Source organism: Notolabrus celidotus, chromosome 5 (genome assembly GCF_009762535.1).
Source record: "Notolabrus celidotus isolate fNotCel1 chromosome 5, fNotCel1.pri, whole genome shotgun sequence".
Classification (NCBI taxonomy): domain Eukaryota; kingdom Metazoa; phylum Chordata; class Actinopteri; order Labriformes; family Labridae; genus Notolabrus; species Notolabrus celidotus.
The window spans coordinates 28,357,802-28,377,190 of record NC_048276.1 but is presented as its reverse complement, the minus strand read 5'-3'; the positions used below and the strand labels follow the sequence as shown (position 1 = coordinate 28,377,190).

General features: G+C 41.3%; 2 protein-coding genes across 4 annotated transcripts; one reads left to right on the top strand and one right to left on the bottom strand.

Moving 5' to 3' along the window:
* Window positions 1-535: 535 nt before the first annotated feature.
* Window positions 536-9,390, bottom strand: ccdc90b (coiled-coil domain containing 90B). 3 transcript variants are annotated; one of them, XM_034682977.1, is made up of 10 exons: window positions 9,266-9,390; window positions 8,082-8,155; window positions 5,718-5,837; window positions 5,207-5,310; window positions 4,913-5,014; window positions 4,453-4,494; window positions 4,268-4,339; window positions 3,833-3,886; window positions 3,210-3,324; window positions 536-3,124 (listed from the first exon to the last, which is right to left on the bottom strand). In XM_034682977.1, the coding sequence occupies exons 2-10, from the start codon at window positions 8,134-8,136 to the stop codon at window positions 3,069-3,071; spliced, it is 720 nt and encodes a 239-aa protein (XP_034538868.1). In that variant the 5' UTR covers window positions 8,137-8,155; window positions 9,266-9,390; the 3' UTR covers window positions 536-3,068. The 3 variants fall into 3 exon arrangements, with proteins under 3 accessions (XP_034538868.1, XP_034538870.1, XP_034538871.1); XM_034682979.1 differs by lacking the exon at window positions 9,266-9,390 and adding an exon at window positions 8,257-8,473; XM_034682980.1 differs by lacking the exon at window positions 8,082-8,155 and having other exon boundaries at window positions 2,904-3,124; window positions 9,266-9,356.
* On the top strand, window positions 8,362-18,088 carry alg8 (ALG8 alpha-1,3-glucosyltransferase). Its single transcript, XM_034683623.1, is given in 16 exon segments — window positions 8,362-8,365; window positions 8,525-8,616; window positions 8,618-8,625; window positions 10,403-10,481; window positions 11,128-11,321; window positions 11,602-11,711; window positions 11,867-11,934; window positions 13,303-13,429; window positions 13,649-13,752; window positions 13,842-13,962; window positions 14,054-14,137; window positions 14,140-14,192; window positions 15,874-16,013; window positions 16,183-16,280; window positions 16,388-16,460; window positions 16,548-18,088. Coding segments are annotated over 16 exon segments (1,383 nt in total). The 3' UTR covers window positions 16,576-18,088.
* The last annotated feature ends 1,301 nt before the right edge of the window (window positions 18,089-19,389 follow it).

The window sequence follows — 19,389 nt, the reverse complement described above, 5'->3', positions numbered from 1 at the left end:
AGTTCTGGACATATTGGAGTTTTTGGTGCAGGGAAGGCTGTGGAGGATGCTGTTGCAGTAGTCCAGTCTGGAGGTTATGAAGGCGTGGAAGAGGGTTTCAGCAGCAGTTGAGGAGAGAGGATCTGAGGCGTGCAATGTTACAGAGGTGGAAGAAAGATGTTTTGGTTGTTTCTGATTTGTGGCTTGAAGGAGAGAGCGGGGTCGAGGATGATACTAAGGTTACGGACTGCTGGGGAGGGTGTGACTGTGTGGTTATCAATGCTCAGTGAGAAGTTCTGGGTGGAGGGGAGGAGGGATTTGGGGACGATGAGAATGATTTAAGTCACTTATTTACAATAAAATAGTCATTATTTTACAGTTACAAAGTGCTAAGAGAAAAAAGTGGTTCATTATCGTAAAAAAAAAAAAAGCTGTCAATCAAGAGAATGAACCCATAAATGATCAGAGTATTGTGGTTACACATGATTACATAATGAGAATAAGTTATAACTTCACCTGAACTTTTTAATTATGATATTTAAATGTAGATAAACAAAGTTAAAGTCCTTTTTAAACATCAGATGGGTTGGGTGTCTCAGTAATGCTCTGAGTTTTATCTTTTATTTTTAAACATCAGAAAGCAAACTTCAAACTTTATCACAAACTCTGAATATTCTCAAACAATAATTAAACTATCAGATTAAAATCAAACAGGTGAACGGCAACACAAGCTTCAAAAGAACGTCTACTTTTATACTTTCTTATAGAAGAGGTACTTAGAGTAAACACTTCATCATGTGTGTAAAGTCCTGTTTACAAATCAACTCAAATTACTGAGTTATAAACTGCCATAGTAGAGAACACCTGTGTTCTTTTACTGCAGGTATATATACTTCAAGCTGAGATATGGCTTAACTTTAAAACCTTTTCTTCTATTTCTGATACTTTTACTACCTTAGAGAAGTAGAGTATGATAATTTTACAACATGACATCACACACAATCCTCCACTTTTACAATGTACAACTAAAAACAAAAGGAACTGTATTTTTAATGCATAATGTAACGAGTTATTTAAACTGGTAATATATTTTATTTTTATTTTATAAAACTACTAAAACATGAAATTTTACTTTAGAAAATGTTTCTATGAATGTGTATTGTTTACTGTGATATTTTAACAACATATAAATGAGAAGTTGTACTTTTTGTGTCCGCTCTAAGCCTGAACAGTGTAAATCCAAAGACTGTATAAATAATGGAAGTAGTATCTTAGACGTCACCCATCTATACCTGAGCGCTGTTTTGAAGCCAATCGTTGGCGGGAGCCATATTGGAAATGCTGAACTCATCTTAACTGTTGGGGAGCTAGTGTGAGGTAAAGAGGAGGGCTTTGAGTCTCCTAGCCAACAGCTACAGTGTTCCCGCCTGTCAGTCAAGTCAGTCATGTCCTTAAAAGGGCAAAACTCTTAATCTTAATATCTTCTTGAGCTATTCAGACCTAAGTCGTTTTTTTAACCAGGCTGTAAACATGTTTATTATTGCTGTGAAGATCGTCTAATTTGAATGGGTGTGTATGTGGTTGCCGGTGTTTCTGCAGCCAGCTCCAAGTGGACGCTCAATGAACTGCAGTTTATAACACTTCCGCATTGGCTCCATATTTTGAGACCGGAGGTTGCTGCTTGTTTAAACCCCAGCATAATGATATTTCTTACAAACTGAGGCTTTCTTACTCGTCATTCCATTTTATCAAACTGAACCTGAATGCTCCTAGTACATGTGGGCTCGGTCACTGGCATATCTTCGTCATCAAAGCCATTCTGGGCAGAATTCCGGAACACTTCTCTTAATCATCAAAGACATTCCGGAACACCTCTCCTCTCTTTTAATCTTGAAGAAATGAATTCAGAACCTTCGGTCCTTGAACACTGTGGAGTTTGTTATTCTAAAGTCTGAATTGAGTGGGGAAAGAAAGTCTGATCGACAGTCTGATTTTAAATAGAAAAACTCAGCCTACATTTTTTTTTAATCCTTAGGGAAAGTCTGGAATCCAGGCTTTCTGTGTGTTCATGTTTAACTTTTAGTTCTGTACGAATCTGATCCTGTTGCTGTCATACTCGGCCAGGTGTCCCTCGGAGAAGAGATCACTGATCTCAGTAGGACGAAAAAAATTACTTTTAATTTAACATTTTACGCAGAAATTCTGTACTTCTACTATAGTGAACTGATTATACTTCACACTTGCTTAACATGCTTAACGCTTTTACAACAGTAAATAAGATACTACATAGAACTTGGAAATCATGAACTTTTACTTTGGGGTGTTGTTTTTTCTGTGAATAGTTTTACTGCAATAAAGTGTATTTTATGTTAAACATACTGGTGCTAAAACTGAACTGTTTAAAATTAAAATTAAAAACTCAGGTTAACTGTGAAACTAGAAATGTGTTGCAAAATGACCTTTTACAGTTTTTACTGCGATAAACGGAGAAGTTGTTCATTTCAACTGCAGATACTTTAGCTACAGGAAACTAACAGTACTAGTGTGTTTATACTGCTAAAAATGTGACAACATGTAGATAACGTTTCTATATGAAACTTAGAAATAATATTGGGTATACTATATGAAGCTGAAAATACTTGTGTACTTGTGAGTAAACTTTTACAGAGTGAATCTGTTGGTGCATTAATGAGGGATTTTAACAATTACCCGTCACAAAGTATTTTCACATGCTTCTATTTGTTCTTTTACTAAACACATATCTCTAATTATACCTGCTTTACTTCATATGTCACTCTTAAATGAGTGGATTGATTACTTTGACTGATATTTTTACATTCTGTGTACATTCATTCTAATTTTTGACAACATTTTCCTGCCTGCAAATATACTTCTCCTGTGAAACCTTAAACACAGGATCTGCATTCATATTAAAGTGTTTATTCATTGTTTGGTGAAAACCTTTGCTTCAGTAAAACACGGTGACGCTCCTCTGAATAGAACTTTGTGACGTGTTGTAGCAGCAGCAGTGTGAATGTGGTGAAACAGGAACTACTTTGTGTGGCGGATGAAGACGTGCAGTCACTTCTTCACCTCCACAAGCGGTAAACTCCCAGAGCGATGGCGAGGCAGGAGAACACGGTGGCTGATGAGCAACACAGAGAAAACAGCTTCATTATAAGTGTTACTACTGTTACTGCAGTGCATGCTGGGAGTGCTGGGAGATGTACCTGCCAGGTAACGGATCGTCTCCAGTTTCAAGGACTCCAGGACGGTTTTAAGCGAGGCCACTTGCAGGTCCATCTTTTTATTGATCTCCATGTTGTCGTGCTCCAGGTCGGCTTTCTGATGATGTCATCAACAACCACATCACAATCATCCAATCAAAGACGGCAATGACATATTACTGAGTACCACCCCCCTTCACAAATACTAAAAATTACAATTAAATAACTGTAGTAATATTATAACTGTAGTAATATCATAACTGTAGTAATATCATAACTGTAGTAATATCATAACTGTAGTAATATTACAACTGTAGTAATATTATAACTGTAGTAATATCATAACTGTAGTAATATCATAACTGTAGTAATATCATAACTGTAGTAATATTACAACTGTAGTAATATCATAACTGTAGTATTATCATAACTGTAGTAATATCATAACTGTAGTAATATTACAACTGTAGTAATATTATAACTGTAGTAATATCATAACTGTAGTAATATCATAACTGTAGTAATATCATAACTGTAGTAATATTATAACTGTAGTAATATCATAACTGTAGTATTATCATAACTGTAGTAGTATTATAACTGTAGTATTATTGTTATTTCTTTACCTTGTGATGGAACTCTGTACTCGCCTCCATCAGTTTCTTCTCCTGTTCGGTAAACTGAAAAAACAAACACATGATGTCCTCCATACTGTTTGTTACTGGACAGTTGTAAGAGCTGTTTCATTGGTGAAACCCCCCTCTTAATTTTGGGGGCGAGGCTTTTGTAGAGACACTGAGCGGAGGGCTCACCTTTCACAGCTACATCCCTTTTCACTACACTTGTATGTTTGGATCTGATTACTGCCAAAAACACAAATATCCTACCCTCAGTACTGTACCTGAACGCATCTTGTTTAGACAGTGTCTTATAATATCCACACCTGTAATTCATGTATTGTGTAACATCAAATCAGTCTGTCCTGTTTGTTGGTATGATGTTATAGGATGTGTCTGACTCTGCAGTAAACACATTTTAAAGGTGAATCAGTGAAAACACACCATGTCAGAGATCCTGCTACTCTCCAGGTTGATGTCCAGTTTGGATTCTGCTCTGACTTTCCGGCTCTCCTCCTGCACAAAAACACACACATCAAACAGTCATATTTATTTATATAAAAAATATTTAGATTCAAACCATCATATAAACTTTTACACTTTAATAAAACACATGAAAACCAGCTGACCATAAGTCTGTTGTGCAGCTGCTCCAGCTCTCTCTTCATTTTCTACAACAGAGAGAGAGAGAGAGATGAGAGAGAGAGAGAGAGAGAGGTGAGAGAGAGAGAGAGAGAGAGGTGAGAGAGAGAGAGAGAGAGAGAGAGAGAGAGAGAGAGAGATTCAAACCTACAGGCAGTGAAAGAAGACGTTCTTAATGTAATCAATGAGCTCAAAGTATCTCAGTAAACTATGATTCTGACATTATTAGATTATAACCCTGATGCACCAATGAAAGGATAGCTTAGCACTCCTTTAGCTCACAGTTAGCTAGTTCATCCTCGTGGTTCCCTAAATTAGAGTCAGGCCCTCCAAAGAGCGAGCTGATAAACCTGAGTGACTGTAGATGATTGATGAGAGGGAGAAGAATAAATAAACTTCTGATCTTTCTCTAATGTTTCATCAGAAGCATGAATAACTTTCTCGTACTGAATTCTCTGATCGCAGGTTTGCAAACTCGCTCTTCTCCAGGATCACCATGTCCTTCCTGATGGAGTCCAGGTGAGCCACGATCTGCTGCACCGTGATTTCCTTCAATGCACAAAACACACACAAATACACACAGCACAGCACAGCAGGTTAAAGTACACACGGGAAACATTATACTACAAGTATAACACAACAGAATACTACCTAGACTGTTCTTTGGGTTAACATATTCCTCTTTCATGAATCTACCTTCCTGTTTGAAGATTACAAGAACAGTTAATAAAGGTGTTGTACCTGGTGAGCTTTTGTTACCATGTCTTTGTACACCATGTCCATGTTTGCCGTCGTAAGAGTGACTAGAGCAGAGACGATCAGCTCCGCCTGATGCTTCGTAAAACCTGAACACAACAAACACATCTTTATCACACTAGGATATTGCATGCTCACACTCAGATACTCTCTGCTCACACTCAGGTATCGCATGCTCACGCTCAGATATCGCATGCTCATGCTCAGATATAAATATAAATACAAAAGAACAAATATGAACTCCTCAAATCATTCAGTGAATGCTTTGATGTGTCATCAAGGATTAAACCAGATACCAGTAATAACCAAAACTGGTGTACTGCCATGTCCCGTCCCCCCCCGATGTTCTTTCAATAGCAAACATGAAATGTTGCCATTTACCAAATGAACAGTACAGACAGGTTACAATCAGACCTCTGCCTATGTACCATGAATAAATAATCTGATTTTTTTCCTTGTAATGAAATCTTGTGTTTATGTCATAACATTTTCTCACCGCTGCTCTCCAGCTCAGTCGCCATGGTGTGGGAATCGAACGTCAGCTTTCTCTGTTCCAGAGGCGTCAGCTCCACTTTCCTCAGGTCAAAGGTCGCTGCGGGTGCCGTCACATGGAAATCTATTAGACACACACACACACACACACACACACACACACACACACACACACACACACACACACACACACACACACACACACACACACACACACACACACACACACACACACACACACACAGATATGTTTGTTTGAAACTTTTTGTTAATAAATGGAAGCATTTCTGACAGATCGATAGAGGACGTACTCTGATTTTAAACTTCAGTAAAAAATACAACCACAAAGAGTTGTAAAAAAAATAGACTGATAAAAGTAAACATTGTACATCTCAAAATAAAACTAATCAATAAGCAGAACTCATTTAATATTATTGTACTGTAAATATTGGTGATTTTATGTGTTTAATAGTGTAATGTTACAGCAGTTAGAGGAGTTTTAAAGTAGCTTAATTACTGTAATGTGCTAATGGATAGTTAGAGAATGTCATTGTTAAAGGTGACATATCACACTTTTTTCATCAATATATATTGGTCTAAGAGGTCCCCAAAACACGTCTTTAAAGTTTATGCTCAAAAAACACTTTGAAATCAGATTTTGGCATGCCTGAAAAGCCCTCTTCTTCAGCCCTCCTCAGAACACTCTGTTTTCCCTCTGACCACGCCCCCTCAGGAAGTGGATTTCCCCTCGGCTCTCCAGCACGTTGAGCTAATGTTTACATGTTGGCTGAATATACACAGCTGCTCACAGACCCGCGTTACTTCAACCCTCTGAATTTGAGAGGCGCCTGTAGCAGGACCTTTCTGAATGATTGGTCACAGATTTAGTGTTTCTTGTTGTTTTATTTGTCAGTATGTAGACGTGTGTCTTGGTACACAGCGACGAACATGTAGCTATGTGGCTATGCTAACTAGCGCTAGCACTTATCCATGATAAATAAAAATCATGCACTAGATCTTCAAATCTGCAGACGTGGGGAGTAAAACCGACCTTTGTGTTTATTAAGACAGCATACAACTAGCATGCCTCCCTCTAAGCTCCTTGTTAGCACACGTGTGCAGGTAATGAAAAACGGAGGAGGAGTTGTATTTTATACAGTCTATGGGCCTGAACAAGCTCCGAGCTCTGACTCCTTGACAGACCGGATATTGTTGTGACGTAACAAAAACACGGAAGTCTGAAACGGCTTGTTTCACACACATTTACAGAAAGGTGGAGAAATCAGAACAGGGGCAGAATGGATTTTTTTCATTCTCGGGGGGGTCTGTAGACATGCCAGGGAAACATATTTCAGGTAGAGAACCATTAAAAAGTCGATTTTGCATGATATGTCACCTTTAATGTTTAATACTTCCCCCTTACAATAAACCATTTTATCTTTGGTTCAAAGTGAATTTATGTTATAGATAAAGAACATTCTTCAAATGTAGTACTGTAAAAGAAAAAAAGTTCAAGTACTTTTGCTCACTGTTAGCTTAAGCTTAGGGTTAGCTAAGCATAAAAACACAGGAAACAACTAGCATGGTTCTTGGTTTATAGAAATTAAGAGTGGATTTAATATGCAGGAAAATTCAAAATAAGTTCAAGACAAAGCTGCTGTTGGTAGTCACAGAGTAAACATCTGTTCAGTGAGAGGGACTTTGAATGTCGACACTATCCCTCCCAATCAGATTTCCTCTTAGCCCCTCCAACACAGATCGGCGTGCGCAATCATGATAGTGCTGGACCCATAGACTGTATAAAATAGGCTGGACCCGACCCAAGCTGCAACCTCATAACCAATCGGTGGACGTAGTAGGGGCCGCCCCTTAACCAATCAGGACAGAGGATTCGAGATTAGCTATGATTGGTCCATCATAACGAGAACGAGGGAATAATAACATTGCTTGATACAAAGGCATTGGAAAACGCAGAGATTTTGCAATAGTCTCAAATTACTCCACTTACCGATGAGTACAGATGAGTAGACAGACAGAGAGTCAGTCAGTCAGTCAGACAGTCAGTCAGCCAGTCAGTCAGACAGACAGACTGACTGACAGAGTCAGTCAGACAGACAGACAGAGAGTCAGTCAGTCAGCCAGACAGAGTCAGTCAGTCAGACAGACAGACAGTCAGTCAGTCAGTCAGTAAGACAGACAGAGAGTCAGTCAGTCAGACAGACAGACAGACAGACAGAGAGTCAGTCAGTCAGTCAGTCAGTCAGACGGACACGTCAGTGAGCTTCTGTTGGTGTGTCACTGAAAGGATCCAGAGTGCTATGCGGTTTGCGAAAAGGACATACAGACAGATAATGTAGGACAGTCTCACCTCTCCGTGCTCCAACCCGCCGCATCAGGTGACACCGCCGCAGCAGCGCATTCATCCTGGAAGCTTCTGCGTCTCTAAGTTTAAATAAAGTTCACTGAAACACTTTAATAACTAGAACACAACTCAAGCAGGCTCTAACAAGCTGTTCCACACTGTCAGAATAGAAATCACACACACTCCGGAAACAGTCTCACAACACGGGGAGAAAAGTTGTCAGCACAGTCAGTCCTGCTGCTGCATTCACTGACCTGCAGGAATCCTGAGAACACTGGAGATTTGTATGTGTGATAGCTAACGGTAGAGCTTCTATTTCCATCTGATACATTGGACAATAATACAAAAAGTGACATAACACTGTGAGACACAAAACCGTTGTAACCACTTTTAGAACAGTATTTTGGCCTTGTCGGAACTGTCAATAAGTTGTCATACAAAATCAACAGCAGACTGTCATGGCGGCGCCCCGTGGTTGACAGTTGGAGCTGGTTTCCAGCGTTGGGCACTTGGAGTCTCTCTCGTGAAATGTCTATTTATCAAACGCCTAGTGAGTGGTATTATTTTATTTAAACTAGTTGCCATGTAGCCAGCTCCCTTTCAGAAGGATTACTTTAGTTTGAAAGTCGATAATTTATAAGCTGCTGCGATGACTGTTAGCATCGAGCTAACAGACATGGCAGCATAACGTTTGCTACGAGGCAGAAAATATCCTGTTTACTTGAACACTGAGGTCAGCTGAGCAGGAGATGACTCGAGTTTATAGCGGGATTCAGAGAACACATATGTTTAATTCTAGGTGTAATATAAACTTGAAACGAGGTGAGGAGGGGTGACTGTTTCATTTCATGACGTGTTCTTACACTCCAGGGTCTATACAATTAACTGCCGCGAGGGGGCGCCGTTACTCGATGATCGACCGTGAAAGTCGCAGAGTTGAAAACCAAAATCCTTAATGTTAAGTCTTAACCTGTGAGACAAAAAGTTGACATTTTGAGATAAAGTCCACTTTATTCATATGATTACTTTCAATCTCATAATTTCGACTATTATCTCTTAATTTTGACTCACTATCTCTCCCTTCTTCTTTTTTTAACTTGGGCTTCCATCAGTTTGGCTCATGTGTATGAGTTATTTTGATGTAACATTTTAAAGCTTTCCTATGTAAATAACTTATCTGAAAATCAAACCTGTCAGAGAATGGAAACACTTCAAAGCAGCCCTATTCAATCAGCGGCCTGCGGGCCACATGCGGCCCAAAAGCAACCCTCGAGCAGGGGTCCAGCTTGCTTGGCTGGAAGTGAGGCTGCCACAAAAACTCCTCCCCCTATTGTGCCAACTACTCAGTAAGGAAAGTAGCTATTGGCTGTCCTAAAAGTCGCTAGAAGTCACTAACTGATGTAATCGCATAATTGCATAGTCTGAATTGTAATAGACACGAATAGACACTGTCAGAGAGACATGTAACGTAGAGGGAGAGACAAAAAGAGGTTAAAAAACACCCTAAATATGTTCTATAACTACACTTAGGAGCCTGCAACAAATCAAAGTAAAGTACGCTGTAGGGCGGAGCTCGTTACTGTGGCAACACATAGATTACTGTGGCACACAGAAATTCCCTACTGCGCAGACTCTGGCTGCAGAAAAATTACAAGATGGCAGCGTTCTGGAACATGATATTTTTGCTTCAAAACCTTACAATGGGAAATGGCAGAGCGACGCTGTCCATTTTATTTACAGCCTATGCCCTCAAGTGGCCAGAAATAACTGCTGAGTGATTGTGACTTGGGTCCGGCAAGAAAACATTCTTTGATAACACTGACAAGTTTTTTACAAAAATTCCAACCTTAGTCAAACATCGGATAAACTAACCCATAATACATCAACAAAAATCCCGTGTGGTTGTTTTTTTATCTATTTGTTTTTTCTTTTAAATGGTTAAATTTGCTCACTGCCTGCTAAAATGTCCGTCCCAGCTCATGTCCTAAAATCAGGCCTGACCAAATATTTAATTTAATAGCCCTGCTCTAAAGCTATCTTGTTTACATACCAGCAGTGGTTACAGAAGTATCGATCCTCCAGGTCAAATGTTATTCTAACAGGTGAAAGACATCAGTTAAATTATAACCTAAGTTTAAGTCCTGGAGTATGTTCTTTTTTTCTGTTTTAAGAGCTGTAGATCTTTTCACAAAACCCCCAAACTCCGTCAAATAAATTGATGGAATAATAGAATTAATAGAATTATTATAAATTCAGACTTTATTATGCTGATAATAAGCTAGTCTTTGTACGGGTTTGGTTTGACTCTGTGTCTGTGTGTCTGTCAGTCACTCTACGGACTTTGAGGTGCACAGGAACTGGTTGGCCATCACTCACAGTCTGCCCGTGTCCAGGTGGTACCATGAGGTCAGTAAACAAACATACAGTCTGAAATGCTCCACAGAGTCCTCACATTCATATTTCTAACACATTTATAAACTATGTCTGAGTAATATTTTACAGTAGAGTCACTCTTATTGACAGGACTCGATCTTATCTCATCTTAATGCACCATCAGCATTGCACTTTGCAGTATTAAGCATGTTACAGTGGCAAGGATAAACTTCTTTTAACAGGCAGAAACCAGACTCATGTTAAACAGCCAAACATTACATACGTTAAGTTACAGGACTAAAAGAGATTTATTATTAGAGAATAAAGTCACTGGTAGGGTGTATTTTATTATACATTGAAGGGGGATATTGCATCTGCAGCCAGCTTCCTGCACTAAAGTAAAGAACTTCTGTTTTTGTGAAATCTATAATTGTACTAACAACATTTTAGCCATTGTACCTACTTGCTACTGCAAATGTGATTACAATGTACACTATTTGTTATTTTCTAAAAAAAGATAAATAGAAAGATTTGATCCAATATTTATTTTTTACTAACAACATAAAGTCAAACCACGTAGGGCTTTACTTTCATGATATTAAGACTTCACTCTTGTAAAATAAGGACTTTAAACAGAATATTTGGTCCTGCTGAATATAAGAGTGAATATTCTCTGCAGAACTCCTCAGAGTGGACTCTGGACTACCCCCCCCTGTTCGCTTGGTTCGAGTTCGGTCTCTCTCAGGTGGCTCAGCACTTTGACAGAAACATGCTGCAGGTGGAGAACCTGAACTACGCCAGCCCGGCCACCGTCCTCTTCCAGAGGCTGTCGGTCATCTTCACTGATCTGGTGTTCGTCCACGGCGTCAAAGAGTGAGTACAGAGTTCAAACACGGCGTCTGGTATCTGAGTTAAACCTGACTGACCTCACAGAGAGCACCGCAGAGAGACACAGAAACTCTGACACATCAAAGCATTCAAAATGTTTCTCTACATCAGCTCACAATCTGTATGACTTCTGGACGACATCATAGAGTAACTCATGAATGTACGATGAGTCTAGGTTTAGTCTCAACAGACCTGGTTTACCCTGCTCCAGGTTCTCTCATCTGGTGTTTGCTTGATCCTGATTGGCTGCTCTTCCCTGCTCCAGGTGCTGCAGGTGTGTTCAGGAGCGGAGAGGCTCTCACAATGTTCTGAAGCGGCCTTCCTTCGTCCTCGCTGCTCTGCTGCTCTGGAACTTCGGCCTCCTCATCGTGGACCGTATCCTCCGGCGTGTTAACAGTTAATGACACCTGAGTGATATCATCAATGAAGTTTAGAAGTTTAGAGAACACAGTGTAGATCCAATTTACCCTGATCATGAGTAAAGTGTTATTCTCGTCACACTGACAAACGTCCTTCACCGCTCCGCTCAGATATTCACTTCCAGTATAATGGCTTCCTGTTTGGGTTCCTGCTGCTGTCAGTCGCAAAACACCTGCAGGTACGAACTCACCAACATCTTCACCGCTTATCTGGGGAGGGGGGGGGGGAGCCTATTGCAGCTGTGATTGGTGAGGGCATTGGAAACCTGTACAGGTCACCGTGAAGACTGAAGAAGTAGTGACATGTGAGTCAGACCGGAAGTGAAGTCTGTTCAGTCCTGGATCAATGAGTCAATCTATCAATCTTTATTAATATGCACTTTGCAGCATTTAGCAAGTTACAGTGGCAAGGACAAACCTCCTTTGGCAGGCAGAAACCTCGAGCAGGACCAGACTCATGTTAGACACACATCTGTTAAGACTGTGTTGGAGAGAGAAGATAGTGGCGAGACAGATAATAGTAGTTGTAGCAGCTGGAGTCTTGCACCTCCACAGCAGCAGGCCGTCCATAGCAGCAGGCTGTCTACGGCAGCGACTCAGAGGAGCCTACAGGACAAGGGAGCTCAGGGACTCCAGAAAGATCTATGGTTGTTAACTTTAATAATACAGGAAGACTTAAAGTCAGTGTAGCGACTACAAAGAGCCAAAAGCCGCTGAGAGGCTGACGCTAGGCCTAGTTATTGTCAGACGCACTAAAGCAAAAAATCACTATGCACAAAAAGTAAGTTTAACCTTTTATTACCAAAAAAGGATCAACTCATGATAAACTGCACAAACAAAAAATAGGAAAAATAAGTGATAAATAGCTTGAACTGAGCGTAAACTAAGCATAAATAGCGTTCATAAAGCAAAAAGCAAGCGTAAAGTAAGCGGTCAACAAAAAGTATGGAGACCCAGCTCACCCCCTCTCTCTACCTGCAAAAACAAAGGAACACAGGTGGCCTAAATAAACTCAATAACCCCGCCCCTAACACATGACCCGTAAATAACCTAATTAACTGAACCCACAATAAACTATATTGTAAACAAACACCATAATAACACCACAAAAAGTATACAAACAATATCCTACCCTTAACATCAAAATAACATTATATAAACACTTGAATTGCCTTCATGGCTCCAACAGTCAGTGACAGGCAGACAGAGGATAGAGACGTGGTTGTTCTTATCAGGCCATGCAGACAGGCTCGATCTAACACTGTTTCCATCCTTTGTTAAGAAGTTGAACATTAGTACGATCAAAGAGAGGTTTTCATGTGTTAACGGTTCTCGGTCTCTATGTTTCTGCTCTAATTTGTTGTGAAGCTGTTTGGAGAGAGGGATTGAGTCTGAGAGTATTTGTACACAGATAAAGATTCAGTCTGGGGTCTTTTATTCCAAGAGAACTCACATCAGGGCAGCATGAGATGTTGAAAAAGCAGCCGCCTCTTATTCTGCAGGGGTCTTTGAATGCACCACGTCATTGCTCATCTCTTGTTGTTCAGTCTCAGCACCTGCAGGGGGCACTGCTGTTCTCCATCCTGCTCAACCTGAAGCACATCTACCTGTACGTGGCCCCGGCGTATGGCATCTACCTGCTGAGGAGCTACTGCTTTACTCAGGACAACACAGGTACGACCAACACACCTGATGACTCTGCCCTTTTTGTAGTTTGTACTGAGGTGGAAAACTTCAAAGGCTGCTGAGATGTGTTTATCTTTAAAGTGTGGTGTTGGGCTGTTCTCTAAGGCATGTCTTCTGCCCCTGGTGGATGATTAGTTCACTGCATGTATCATAAATTTTGATCAGTCTGATGAGGTGGAGCTTTTAAACATGGTCTGTTTCTTAAAGACGGCTCCGTGAGGGGGAGGAGTTTCAGTCTGCTGCGTCTGCTGGCTCTGGGCTCCATCGTGGTCTCTGTCTGTGCTCTGTCCTTCGGCCCATTCATCGCCATGGTGAGCCGAGTCCTCCTCCCCAGATTGAAGCCCTTGTCATCCCCTGTGTGTGTCAGATGTGTGTTGAAGCTGAGTCCTGTTTGTTTCAGGGTCAGCTCCCTCAGGTCCTGTCTCGTCTCTTCCCCTTTAAGAGGGGCCTCTGTCACGCCTACTGGGCCCCCAACATCTGGGCCCTCTACAACATCCTAGACAAGATCCTGACGTTGCTCGGTGAGCCTCCCCCTCCTCAAAGCATCGTCCAATCAGTTCACAGGATGTGTCTGTAACGTGTTCTCTTCACTCTGCGTTGTTGTCCAATCAGGCGTTCGTCTGAAGCTGCTGCAGGAGGTGGAGCTTCCCCATGCCTCCATGACGGGTGGGTTGGTTCAGGAGTTTCAGCACTCCGTTCTCCCTCGGTCTCTCCCTCTGTCACACTCGTCTGCACTCTGCTCTCCATCCTGGTAAGTCACTAATGCTGAGACCCGAGCATCTAAAAGCTGATCACAGATGGGAGAGAGTACAATGCAGGGAGGGAGCGCAATGAATACATTTGATTATGATCCTTATTATGAATGATGATTGGGATGACGAAACAGAGAGAGACATCAAGAGTGCAGCGAAGTGAAGAAACAAAGCAGAGCGCCAAAATGATAATGTATGTAAGAAAAGAAGAGCAAAGTTAACAAACAAAAGTGGAGTGAACAAATGCAGCTGGGTGCAGAAAACAATGTGTAAGGGTGCAGCAAAGGAAGACGCTAAAGTGCATATAAGAAACACAGCAAAGTGCATTAGACAGACTCAGTAAACAAAATTGAATCACATTAACATTTGAGTGCAGTTCAGAAGCATGAGCACAGTATTAAAAACAACATCAGGAATGCAGCTTGAGAAACTTTAAAATGCTCCAAAGAAGGTGCAGCGAAATGTGCCATGAAGAGCATAGAAACCTGCTGGAGTGCATTTAAGAAATGCATGAGATTGCAACAGAGTACATGGTAATGTGATTACAAAATGCATGAAAGAAACGCAGTAAGTAAAGAAAACAGGGGCTGTTAAAACACAAGAAGTGTCGTAAACTAAAGCAGCAGTTTGGGTTAAAAACGCAAGAGGGTGCAGTTAAGTAAGGGTGTCGGGGTCTTGTCTCACCCTGTCAGGATTCTATTTCCCATAACTACCTACTTTTCATACATTATCCTGCTTATAACCTGGCTAATAACTTAAAATACAAACATGTTGGCAAGAAACCTTAGTCAAAAGATTATTTTATTGATTTAAAATGAATTACATAAACAGTTTTTATAAAATAGTCCCAGTGATTCATCAGTTAGCGTTCCATGTCGATGGATTCTTATCTTCCTGTTGCGGTGGATTTAACATGAAACTGTCCTCATTCAGCTCTCCCTCTCTGAGCTCTGTGGTTCACACACTTTTAAAAATAAACAAGGCAAATGTCACAACTTTGAACCCTGCTGCTATCATCCCCAACACTCATGGTTTAAGTTTCTTTCTAGAGATCGGTATCTTAAAGTTTCTCTCACCTGCTCTGTGTTGCTGGGATGCTGCACAGGATCCAATTTGTAAATATTTGTGTTGTTTAGCCTGTTGATTAAGCATGCTAACCAATACTAGCGTTTCAGCCACAATATTTAACAACATGATGCTAACAGAAGCTAACCGTTTTACCTCACCTTACGGTCTATGGTGTCAACAAGTAGAAGCAAAATTTGCTGGAACTCGTTTCCACGGATTGATTCGACATAATGTTTGATCAGTTTGCCTGTGGCGTTGCTCATGATCGTGAAAGTCAAAAACCATCGTCAAGGTGTTTTGACCAATCAGAATGAAGAATCTCCCACTGCTGGAAGCTCAGTAAGCGAGCCGGGTAATAAGAAACAAGATAACTTAAAGCTAAGAAAACTAAAGTTAAGTGCAGCAAAGACAAGTAGTGGAGTGCAGGAAAGAAGCACAGTGAAGTGTAGCGTAGAAGTCAAGAAGTAGAGCCGACTATGCAGCATTTAGCAAGTTACGGCGGCAAGGACAAACTATCTTTAACAGGCAGAAACCTTGAGCAGGACCAGACTAATGTTAGACACATCTGATGAGATCATGTTTGGGTTGGGGTCTCTTTCTGTGTATCTCTAGCCGGCTGTTGTTTCTATCTGGTGGCGTCCTCGTGGTGCTCAGGGTTTCCTGCGCTGCCTGCTGCTCTGCGCTCTGGGTTCCTTCATGTTCGGATGGCATGTCCACGAGAAGGCCATCCTCATCGCCATCCTGCCGCTCAGGTGGGAAACACACATCCATTGATGCTCAGTTTTACAGAGTATTCTCCTCCACCCACGCTGCACTGTCAGACGTCAGATACCCTCCATGAGCTTGTTTCACCGTGGCGCCATAGCCCTCCACCGAACACTGATGTGACAGGAGGCTGTTTGTCTGTCGTTGTTTCTGCAGCATCCTGGCTGTGCAAAGCAAAGAGGATGCTGGGATATTCCTGGTCCTGAGCACCACAGGTCACTACTCTCTGTTTCCACTGATCTTCACCCCCGCAGGTAAACACCTGATCGAGAGGAAAGGTTTTATCTGAGGGACTCTGAGGTGTCACTGTTCTCTCTGAGAGTTCGTAGAGATGACCAGCTTTATGATCTGTGTGTTTCAGAGCTGCCCATCAAAGTGGCTTTGATGCTGATGTCTGTGATCCTCTCGTTCACCACTCTGAGGAGACTTCACAGGTAATCTAATTTTCTCTTCCAGAAGACTTTGGGATCATGAGATACGGTAAAGATCAAGTGCTCACTAACCTGTCTGTCTCCTCTCAGCAGTCCAGGCTCTCTCTCCTCCTCTTGAGTCCCTCTACTTGCTCGGGCTGGTTCCTCTGGCAATTGCCTGCGAGGTTGTTTTCCCTCTGTCTCCGTGGCAACAGAAGCTCCCCTTCCTCCCCCTGCTGGCAACATCAGTGTACTGCTCCTTGGGCGTGTGTTACTCCTTCCTGCGTCTGTATGTCAGCCTGCTTAGGGAGGAGAAGAAGCCCAAACAGCAGTGAGACGACCCAGAGGTTAAAGGTCAGATCAGACAGACTCACCTGTAGTTCAGCTGTCCGCCTGCACACACAGGAGGCTCAGAGTGACGGCCATTTTTACTGAAACTTTGCAGAAACTGTCACCTTCAATGTGGTTTCTACTTTGGATCAAATCTGGACCTTGTGATTCCTCAACCCTGCGTTCAGACGAGCTGCAAGGACACTTCAGGGACACGTTATGTCACCGTGATAAAATCAGGTTCAGGAGAAACTCTGTGCCGACACATTAAATAACAACTCTGTTCTTTGAAGGTCACAGTTCAAGGTCAAATCAATCAAATTTCTTCTGTACTTTGTTCTGAGGACCCGTCCACACACTGAGGGATGTTTTGAAACATTGTCTTTTCTCTGTGTTTTATTTCATCCTCAAGTAAACTGATTAAGTCACTGAAAACCTTCCAGGGTGGAGAGATTAAACACTCTTGATTTGTCGTTTGGACAGAAAAGACAAAAGTTACGTATAACGCTGACGTACTTGTGCACAGCAACTGTCGTTTAAGGAACTCTGTATGCACCAAGATGCCAAGTTTGTTTACGTCTGCTCAGTACTGTTAATTTAATGTCATGTTTTGAAGGAAACCTTGTTGATTATTTTTGAAAACAGAGAAAGAAATCATTTTTTATGACTATCCCTTTACGTGTGGATGATGCCTAGACCTCTTCGTCCTACAGCAGGTAAACAGGCTGTAACGTCTGCAACATAATCCTGGATGGATCAAAGCTGTTACAGCTGTTACATCACTCTCTACAAACATAGAAGGAGGACGGAGGTTAACCTCACAGAGCTCAGACTGAGGAGTTGATGTTCTGCTTTGATCACTTGATTTGTTTGTGTTTTGATGAACACTTTGAGTGGACATGCTGTGATAGGAAACATCACTGAGCAGCCTTTACAGCCTGTTCAGTCGCTGCAGGCTGAAATGTTTAGTCTTTGATAATTGGAGGGAGTCTGGCTTGAGATGGTCTATGTTAAATAATCACCAGACAAAGTGACGATAACATTATTTTATGACGAGTTTGAGCTGGAAATTAAAATTCAGATTAAAATATTTAAAATCTGATATTATGCAGAACAGAGAGAGGTAAAAATTAAAGCAGAGGAAACATCTCGTGCTAGTCCAGGTCTTATCAAGTGACAGTCCTAGACACACTGTGAGAAACCTACAGGTGGACTAACTCACCTGCCAGCTGTAAAGCATCTGTTCCTGTTGTGGACCAAAAGAGAAGTGATGAGGTTTTTTTTAATATTTGATAATAAAACAGATCTGAGTGTACTGATTATATGCATGTGTTTTAATAATGATGTTCATGTGTGTGATTGATGATATGAACATATTTTAATGTTTGAATCAAAGACAGAAAGTTTGTTTAAAAACTTTATTGATAAGGCAACACAAACATGATCAGTTAAAATGAACTTAGTGTTTTACAGGACACATTTTCACTGTAAAAATCTCGCTATTGCACTATCAGAGCTGTTAGCTTCAATGCTAACCCGGCCTCTAACCTTCAAGTCTAAAGACGAGTTCAAACATCCACTTCCGGCGTCCTGATCTTGTCTCACACATCAGCGTATAAAAGTAAAAATGTTTTCAACACTCAGATTACTCCTCTGAATTCAGAATGAGATGCCATACGCACAAATCTAGTGACGACTACCACTGAGAAAGAACCAGGATGAAGGTCAAATGTCACAGTTCACAGTTTCAGCCTGCACACAATTTGATGCTTCATTACATCAAGGTAGAGCAAGAGAGTTTACAGCCTCATACTTCCCTCGGTAGACAACCAAACCAGAACACCTTCTTTAGACAGACTGTAATCACACCGAGGCTGCCATGGCTGACCTGGTTTGGCCCGAGTTGAATCTGTGGCCCAGTGCCAGAGGAGCTGATGGATTAGGTTGTCGAAGACTGTTTTAACCTGGATTACAGCACTCTGTTCGGCAGGGAGAGCTAGGAATGTAAAATGGACCTGAGTGTCTCCGGTCTATCTTGACAAAAGAACATGTTTGAGTTTTTGTGTTAAGTAAAAAGTTTCTCAAACCTCTGGTATATATTTCCTCCCTATCCCTGCTGAACCTGTCTTAACAAAATAAAAGTCTGTGCTGTTGAGACACAGAGGCTTCATCTGCTCCATTACAGCTCAGGCTGCTCAACCTTTGACAGCATTAAGAGGATCAGGACCAGCTCACTGCAGGACCCCCTCCTAGAATACTTTGCTCTCACTGACACAGCCAGACTCTAACAGAGTGTTCATACAGACACCAGCATATGCCAAAGTGCAGCATGTTAAAGAGTGAAACAGAATCCTCATTTATCCAAATCCTGCATGTGTGTAAGATAAAGTATTCAATGATTAGCTGTTTGTTTTCGTGATCAGCTGATTGTATTGGTGATCAGCGATTTGTATCAACAATCGGCTGTTTTTTTGACCATCAGCTGTTTCTTGTTCATGGTCAGCTGTCTGCTTTGATGATCAGCTGTTTGTTTTGACCATCAGCTTTTTTTTGGTGATCAGCTGTTTGTTTTGGTGATCAGCTGTTTGTTTTGGTGATCAGCTGTTTGTTTTGGTGATCAGCT